Source organism: Mustela erminea, chromosome 18, assembly GCF_009829155.1.
Source record: "Mustela erminea isolate mMusErm1 chromosome 18, mMusErm1.Pri, whole genome shotgun sequence".
In the NCBI taxonomy this organism is placed as follows: Eukaryota; Metazoa; Chordata; class Mammalia; order Carnivora; family Mustelidae; genus Mustela; species Mustela erminea.
In genome coordinates, this window is record NC_045631.1 from 21,406,503 (window position 1) to 21,415,191 (window position 8,689).

At 49.9% G+C, this 8,689-nt stretch overlaps 1 protein-coding gene across 6 annotated transcripts; it reads right to left on the reverse strand.

Moving 5' to 3' along the window:
* Window positions 1-457: 457 nt before the first annotated feature.
* On the reverse strand, window positions 458-6,552 carry COPRS (coordinator of PRMT5 and differentiation stimulator). 6 transcript variants are annotated; one of them, XM_032321936.1, is made up of 5 exons: window positions 6,378-6,552; window positions 4,106-4,172; window positions 2,835-2,948; window positions 1,301-1,522; window positions 458-892 (listed from the first exon to the last, which is right to left on the reverse strand). In XM_032321936.1, exons 1-5 carry the CDS (start codon window positions 6,474-6,476, stop codon window positions 723-725), a joined length of 672 nt encoding a protein of 223 aa, XP_032177827.1. In that variant the 5' UTR covers window positions 6,477-6,552; the 3' UTR covers window positions 458-722. The 6 variants fall into 6 exon arrangements, with proteins under 6 accessions (XP_032177827.1, XP_032177828.1, XP_032177829.1 ...); XM_032321937.1 differs by lacking the exon at window positions 6,378-6,552 and adding an exon at window positions 6,038-6,258; XM_032321938.1 differs by lacking the exon at window positions 6,378-6,552 and adding an exon at window positions 5,785-6,005.
* Window positions 6,553-8,689: the final 2,137 nt, after the last annotated feature.

Consider the following 8,689-nt stretch of genomic DNA (forward strand, 5'->3'; position numbering starts at 1 on the left):
TCTCAGGGTTGTGAGTTCAAGTTCCATGTTGGGTGTAGAGATTACTTACAAATAAAATCTTGAAAAAATAAAATAAGGCCATTTTTTAAAAATGTGACTTCATGTAGTAATTGTAAAGAGCAAAAAATTAAATGTAAAATAAGGTTCAAAATCCTTTCATCAACTGAGAGCTATATAATTGCTGGTTTAATTTATTTGCCATTTCGTGTTCTAGCTCGCTGAAAGTCCTTGTTAAGTAAATGGTCAACTCTTCATCAACAGGAATAGAAATCAGCCACAAAGTCACCAACATGACTTGGATTCTACTCTCTGGCCAAAAAATTATTTTCTTCCATAGAGTAATTTTAAGGGTCCAAGTACCTCCAATCTTAAAATGTAAGCTAGGGACTTTAACTGAAGAAATAAGGCTTTGCTGGTAAGTATCCAATTAAAAAAGGGGGGGTAGTAAACAAAAGCGTTTCAAATTTTTCTACCTTTATTTATAAAGAACACAACTCCTCCTGACACAGACACAAACACTCACATGTCCCAAGGAGGACCTCATGAAAAACAACAACAACAACAGAACTGGAGGACATCGGGGCCTTAGTTAACACCAGTCTGTGTGTCCGACTCAGGGATCACTGGGAATGTGTCCTCAAATGTGACCTCTCACCTCAATGAAAGGAAGAGAGACCTTCATCTGGAGGGCAGGCCCACCCACCAGGCAAACAGCTGCAGACTCAATCTTCAGCATCATCAAACTGTCCCGTTTCGAAGACCATCTTGGAATAATGGGGTATCAGCGGAGGTGGATGGTGCCAACTGGGGTCATAGACCATGTCCCCTTGCGGGGCACAGCAGACCCAAGGTTTGACCTCTTGAGAAATGCAACCCTGGATGTCATCAGCATCTGCAAGCAGTTTAAAGGAAAAAAAAAAATTAAAGGCAGGAGGGGAGGGGAGACAGACATTTGCAGTTCAAAAGCACACACACAGAGCCCTCCTTGGATTGCGGTCTGAGGACCCCCCTGGGTGGTGCTTCTCAGAGCAGAGCCCTTAGCAGTGCAGAGGCTGCAAATGCAGAAGACAGCACTTCTCTCTGCAGCTGCTAGATTCACACAGATATTTTAAGAGTCAACTGCAAAATTTGCATTTTTTTTCCCAATATGAAGAGAAGCTGTCACAGACCTTTCAGCCCTGTACCAGGTATCAGGATAGGCTCAGAGACTGGGTCCGTCTTCCAAACTGCCTGCCTTTGGGGTAATACAGTAGGAGGCTCTCCGAACCTTGGTCTAGGACCCTAGATACGCCATACCTACCATACGGATTCCCTTGATCTGCCTTCAACTCCAAGTCCCAGTCCTCATTAAAAAGATCAGCAGCCTGTTCCTTGGGCGGACGGTCGGACACGCCTTCTGACAGCTCCCAGGTATTCAGGTCCCCGTCAGAATCCTCATCATCCACAGCAAACCCTTCCTCTTCCGAGTGGGTGCCCTCACCGTGGGTAGGACTACCATTAGGGATGCTCTGTGCTCCACTGGCTAAGGAAGGAAGAAGGAAGAAGGTCTGAAAAAAACACTAGCAACAATACAAGGCTACTTGTGTGCTTGGAAAATGTCTGGCAGACTTACTCAGAGGGCAAGAGTGAAACAAGGGTACAGAGTTCCTCAGCCACCTGAACACTTAAAAAATAAAATGTTCTGTTTATCTTTCTCAAACAAGGGCTGATCATTTTTTCAATAAAACATTTTGCCTTAAATGAGGCAATTGAAAAGTCTTGTAATTCACACAGGGAATCAAGCAAATCAATTATAGTTTATGTGTTTTGGTAGTTTACAGGTAATTGAGGCAAAAGGCATGTAGACAAATGACAAGCTTTCACAATACAAACTTGAATTTGAACTCTTCTATTTCTCTGTTCATCCTCAGGGAGCACAGGGCAAGGGGACAGCAAGAGGAAAGCGGGCAGAAGGGCAGAACCCATCCAGTCACAAGAGACAGCCACGTCTCCTCCTCCCAATACTGGGGAGGGCTGGAAGGTATAATTTCAAAAGGTCTCAAAATAATGGAAGAAAATTTGGGGGAGGATAATGGGCCTCCCAGCACATTGAGCTATAGTGATGGCAGGTCAGAGCTGAAAAAGAATTAGCCTAAACACAGCTATGCTACTAACACTGTAAAATAATGGTAGCTATAAGCAAAAAAACAATAGTTCAGGGCATGGGTTTTGAAGCCAGACTACCCCGGTCTGAATGCCAGTTGTGCCAATTATTATTGTGTGACTGAGTGGAAACGGACTCCACCAAGCCCTCCAGAACTTAAAACACATGGGGTGCCTGAGTGGCTCAAAGCCTCTGCCTTCTGCCTTCGGCTCAGGTCATGATCCCGGGGTCCTGGGATCAAGCCCTGCATCAGGCTCTCTGCTCAGCAGGGAGCCTGCTTCCCTTCCTCTCTGCCTCTCTGCCTACCTGCGATCTCTAGCTGTCAAATAAATAAATAAAATCTTTAAAAAGAAAAAAAAAAAAAGAACTTAAAACACAGAACTAGCACACAGCCCAGCAATTCCCCTCTTAAACAGATATCCCAAAAAACTGAAAACAGGTATTTAAACAAGACTGATACAAAAATATTCTTGACAGCACTGTTTGCGACCACCAGAAGGTGGAAACAACCCAAATAAATGCCCATCCACAGGATGAATAACCAAGCAAGATGTAGCGCATCCTGATGATGGAAAGATTCAGCCATAAAAAGGAATGTACTGATTCATGCTCCATGAATGAATCTTGGAAATATTATGCTGAGCAAAACAAGCCAGACATAAAAGGTTACACAGGATATCATGCAACTCACATGCACCTGTCCAGGACTGGGAAATCCATGGAGACAGAAAGCTGATCATGGTCGCCAGAGGTTCAGGGAAGCGGGTGTAGCTACTTATCAGGTACAGGGTTTCCTCGTGGGGTGCTGAAAATGTTCAGGAACTAAGCCATGCTGGTTACACAGCATTGGGACTAAATGCCACTGAAATGTATGCTTTAAAATTGCTAAATGTACACCTTATATGTGTTTGACCACACTTTTAATTTTTTACTCTGTGCCTCAGTTTTCTCATCTGTAAATATCAAGACAAGAGTATTGTGAGAGTTGTTTGAAAAAAAGGGCTAACTGGGATGCCTGGGTGGCTCAGTCAGTTAAGCCACTGCCTTTGGCTCAGGTCATGGTCCCAGGGTCTTGGGATGGAGTCCCAAGTCCAGCTCCTTGCTCAGCAGGGAGCCTGCTTCTCTCTCCACCTCTGCCTGCCGCTCTGCCTGCTTGTGTGTGCTTGAGCGTGCGCGTGTGCTCTCTCTTCCTCTCTGACAAATAAATAAATAAAATCTTAAATTAAAAAAAAAGAAAAAAGAAAAAAAAGGCTAACAGGAAAAGAAACACTTTGAATTGTCCCTGGCCCTGACTCTGCAAGTGTCAGTTATGACCATACCTACATGCCGGCACAGTGCCTTTTCCGGACCAGCACTAAGCAGTTCCTGTGATGATGGTAATTTTCTCTCATCTGTGCTCCAACAGGCTAGCTAGCAAGAGCCACGTGGGACTGCTGAGCACTTGAAATGTGGCTAAAGTGAATAAGGAACTGAGGTTTTCATTGTGTTTAATTATAATTTGCTTAGATTTAAAGAGTAGCAGTAGCTGGTGGCTATTACAGCTCCAGATCCTCCCACCCAACCTCAGAACCAGCCTCTGAAGTTAAGCATTATTATTTAAAGAGGAAGAAAGGATAAATGACTTATCTAAGGCCTCAAAACTCACCCAGCACTCAGAGCTGAAGCTCAAAGTGAAAATAATGTTGCCTGGCTCCAAAGCCCACGCTGCCCTAAGCTGCCTTTCTCAGGAGAAGGGAAGGGTTTGAACACAAGCTCATGACCTCCTTAATGGAAGCTCCAGCGGGGCTACCACAGAGGGGCACTGTGGAAACACTGGGCAGAAAACACAACTCAGCAGCAAAGAGAACTGGCTGGGAAGAGGAGGCCAACAAGATGTAGGGACGGTCCCTCTCTTCCTTACTCCCTTGGTCTGTCCCCACATCCGACCCCACCCCACCCTCACCGTCTCCACCGGCTACTTGCCTAGCCGATCCATGGCCTTCTCGGCCTCTCGCTCCTGCCCGGAATGGTCGGCGAGGGCAAAGCTGGCCTGCAAGAAGGAGAGACGGTTACCCAGGACTTGGATTTGTGTGGGATGTCCCCGGGGTTAAACTACCATCTCGCGCCCTCACCTCTGTGAGGATGGGGCTGTGGCTCTGCAACCCCCATTTCTGCTTTGCCCTATGAGCAGCGGCAAGGCCTGAGGGGGAAGGGCGTTGCTCCCTCTTATTCCTGTGGACACCACCCCAGTGACACTCGGCCCCCAGCGACACTCGGGGCCCCGTGGCACCCTCCTACAGGGGCCGCTCCATCCAGTTTAGAGTTTGCCAACCTCCTCTTTGGGCCCTCTCGTCAGGGGTCCGAAGCCCAGGCCCTCAGGCCCCCTCCTGTGCCTTCGGAGACCCCAGCCGTGGCTGTGGGCAGCGCCGCCTCCTCAGAAGTTGGAACTTCAGCTCTGCGAAGCCTCCCTTCTGAGCCTGTAAATTGTAATCATTCCAACCTCATTCCTTCGTTCCCTAAGCCCTCAGTTGGTAGCCATTTCCTGCAGTTGCTACGTGCACCATGTTCATTTTTACCTTTCCAGTGACTTCATTTTCTAACAAATTCTGTCTCCTGATACATGGGGGCAAGAGAGCTGTAATTCTTTAGTGATGCTGAAGGGAAGTCTTCTTCCCGTACTGCCAACCATCTGCTTCTCTGCTCCCATCACTCAAAAGTTCCTGAAATCCCATCCCCTCCAAGATCGCTTTGTAAACAGAACAAGAAATGTTCACAGCCCGCATATTAAAGATCTGGTTTCAATCCCGGCTCTGCCATTCATTCAGTGTGACCTCCGAGAGATAACCTCAACCACCATGCCCAATTTCTCCAGAAATTGGGGATAACTGTTCTGACCTTGCAAGGGGCTTATGATAACACTTATGACAACACCTGACACCCTGCAGGAATGGAATACCAGTAGAGTTTAAACCCATCTTCTTTGTGCCTACCTCTAAAGTGCACTTGGCACCTGCCCCAATTAGCTCATGACCTAGTCCTCCCTTAATGAATAAGTTGTACCTCCTGTAGTCAGTGACAACCCTTGGTCACGGCTACAGGTCAGCTGGCAGCATCTCTCATGTGCACCACTGCGGTAGGTCCCTGCCCTCCCCACTCACCCACCCTGCCCAGCCTTAACAGTATCAACCACCACTCTGCTCAAAAATCTTCAACAGCCCTCCACGTGGGCACATAAAATTGGCCATGGCATTCACACCAACCCATCATCACCCCTCAACCTGTTGAGCATAGTCCTCTCCCCTTGCCCTGAGGCTGTGCCACCGAAGCTCCCACCCATTTGCTCCCCACCTCTGCAGGCGCCACCAACCTGTCCCCTTGGAGAGAAAAGCCCGCATCCTTCCTGCTACATCCTGATGGAATCACTATCATCCTATGCGCACTCCAAAGTAATTTGTGTATGTCTATCACTGCATTTTTGTTATCTTACTCGGGTTTAGTACCATCTCTGATGCTTAAACAAGCATTCCTGTCCTCTCTCCCATTAACAGCAGCGTCTTCCTGTCCTCTCTCCCATTAATAGCCGCGTCTATCGTGGCACGGCAGGACACTAGGCGCCGGGTTAACAGCACTCAGCAGAGGGTTCCTACCCTCACGGAGCTCACCATCCAGCAGGACTGACTGACTGTAAACAGGGACAGGTGATGACAGTAATAACGGTCTTTTGAAACAGCAGGAGCTGTCTGGCGCGCAAATGAAAACAAGTTTCTGGAACCCCTGCGTCAAGCCGGGCCTTGGGTTTCAGCAAACAGAAAAGGAGAGCGCGCCTCAGACGTCATGTGGTGCTCAGGTTGAGCCGTGCATCCCCACCCATGGTCCCAAGTCCAGTGGGGACAGCGCGCTGCTCGCAGCCCTCACCTGGCCCCGGCCCAGGCCCCCGGCAGCGGCCCCCAGTTCTTGGCCATCAGCATCACCTCCCATTCAGCGAGTAAGCAGAGGCGCCCCCGCGATGGCCGGCCCGCCCCCCGCCCCCCCCGCCCCCCCCCGCCCCGCTCGCCTTCCCCCGCCGCCTCCCACGCCCTAGGCAGCCGCAGCCCGGCAGTTTCCAGCGCCAGCGCGCGCCCAAACGGCGTTCCTCCGGCCCCACGGCCCCCGCCCCGCCTCGCCTCGCCTCGCCTCGCCCCGCCTCGCCCCGCCTCGCCCGGCCAGCGAGCCCCGCAACTTCCCGCCCCGCGCTGCTGCCGGCGGCCGCGCTCACCCCCGGGCTGGGGGGCGACTCCCGCGCGCTCGGCACTGGCGGACCCCGAGGCGGCTCAGCAGCCCCCGGCCCCCGGGCTCCGGCGGCCTGACGGTCCATGCCTGGCGGCCCGCGGCTCGGCGCCCTGGACGCTGCTCGGCCACGTGACGCGCCCGCCTGGCTGCCAGCCCGAGGATACGCCGCGGAGGGGCCAATCAGCCGGGGGTGCTGCGGCCGAGGGGGGCGGGACCCAGGTCACGAGGAAGCCAGGGGCGGGGCGGCGCGGGAGAGGCGGGGCGCGCGCGACAGCCTCAGCCTCCTACCTACGGGTCCCGGGATCGGATTTTCGTCGCTCCGGCCGGTGCCCGTCCCAGCTGATGGCTAGCTGGGTCTGCGGTGCCGGCAGGGATCCCTACCCCACCACGCTGGGTGTGCTTCGGCCACCGAACCTCGAATTCCTGTTAGGTCATTCAATCACCCGAGTCTACCTGCTAAGTCTACAAAGCTCAGTTCTCAAAAGTTTGAATGCATTTGAGCTCCAACCTCAGTTCACTCTCCATCATAGGTGTTTGTAGAACTCAGGCTGGAATGGGACCATAACCGACCCACAAATGGATGTGCCCGGGGATTCTCCACCCTAAATTATGATAGTTCTTATAAAGGTAATGGATTAGAAATCAGGACAGATGATGAAAACAATGTGCACACACCATACGACAGTCTCCATAACCCTGAACATTCTGTGCTGTCACAGTAGCTTATTCTGGTTTCCTGGTTTTTGTTTTGTTTTGTTTTTTAAAGATTTTATTTATGTATTTGACAGAGAGAGATCACAAGTAGGCATAGAGGCAGGCAGAGAAGAAAGGAGGAAGCAGGCTTCTTGCTGAGCAGAGCCTGATGCAGGACTCGATCCCAGAACCCTGAGATCATGATCTGAGCCCAAGGCAGCGGTTTAATCCACTGAGCCACCCAGGCGCCCTGTTTTTTTTAATGCCTTTGTCAAAGCCTGACCCTCTGCGGCTAGAAGGCAGCAGCAGATGGGCAGGTCCTGACTTGGGGACAAATCCAAAGTCACCCTTCCCTGCCTTCCCCCAGACTGCCTGAACTCTCCATAACAAACCTGCTCAGGGCGTGATAATCATTTTAACAATGAAGTAGCAGGAAAGTTAGAAACGGGGATTCCTGCTCACGAGGACAATCTTTTGGGACATTAGACAGGTTATTCCTTCATCTCCCTCAAAAAATGTCACCCATAAGACATTTGAAAACATAGTGTACAGGAGGAATGGGCAGAACAGTTGAAGGTCAGTGGGAGACCCAGGCTTACAGTCATGGAATGAATAAATTATGGGGACAGAAGCTACAGTATAGGAAATATAGTCAGTGATACTGTAGTGGACTTGTATGATGACAGATGGGAGCTACACTTGTGGTGAGCGCAGCTAACATATGGAGTTGTTGAATGGGCTGTGTTGTACACCTGAAACTGATGTTCACATTGTGTCAACTACACTCAATTTATAATTTTAAATAAAAATTTTTCCTGGGGCACCTGAGTGGCTCAGTGGGTTGAGCCTCTGCCTTCGGCTCGAGTCACGATCCTGGAGTCCTGGGATGGAGCCCCGCCATCAGGCTCTCTGCTCAGCAGACAGCCTGCTTCCCCTGTTCTCTGCCTGCCTCTCTGCCTACATGTGATCTCTCTCTCTGTCAAATAAATAAAATCTTTTTTTAAAATGTCCTAAAACAGACTCTAATATAGGAATTTATTATGTAGTAAAAGCAGTACCACAAGGGTGCCTGGGTGGTCCATTTAGTTAAACATCTGACTCAACTGCTGCACGCCTTCAGCTCAGGTCTTGATCTCAGGGTCATGAAACTGAGCCCCATGACAGGTACCCCACTCAATGGGGGGTTCTGCTTGAGATTCTCTCCCTCTGCACCTCCCACTCATGAGCTCCCTCTCTACAAATTATATAAATCTTTTTTAAAAGGTGGGGGGACACATCTGGGTGGCTCAGTCGACTGGACATCTGCCTTTGGCTCAGGTCATAATCCCAGGGTCCCAGCATTAAGCAGCAAAATGGAGTCCCCACTAGGCAGGTAGTCTGCTTTTGCTTCACCCTCTGCCCCTCTCCCTGCTCATGTGCGCTTTCTCTCAAATAAATTGAATCTTTAAAAAAAAATTAAAAAAGGTACCACAAATTAATAGAAAAATGACTGGCCACAGTGTTGCAGAAAATTTAGTTAACTCCTTGGGGGGAAAAAATGAGTTGTCTTCAGCAAGAGGAAGAGTTTTCAATGAAAGAAATCATACACACACCAAACTATCCTCT

Bases quoted from the DNA above. Each gene is read 5' to 3' on its own strand.
- COPRS (XM_032321936.1), bottom strand. From the start codon at position 6,476: ATGGACCGTCAGGCCGCCGGAGCCCGGGGGCCGGGGGCTGCTGAGCCG. The intron at 2,949-4,105 runs GCAAGTAGCCGG...GAACATTTTCAG, and splicing joins GAAGGCCATGGATCGGCTAG to CACCCCACGAGGAAACCCTG. The intron at 1,523-2,834 runs GTGAGTTGCATG...TTCCTTCCTTAG, and splicing joins CCAGTCCTGGACAGGTGCAT to CCAGTGGAGCACAGAGCATC.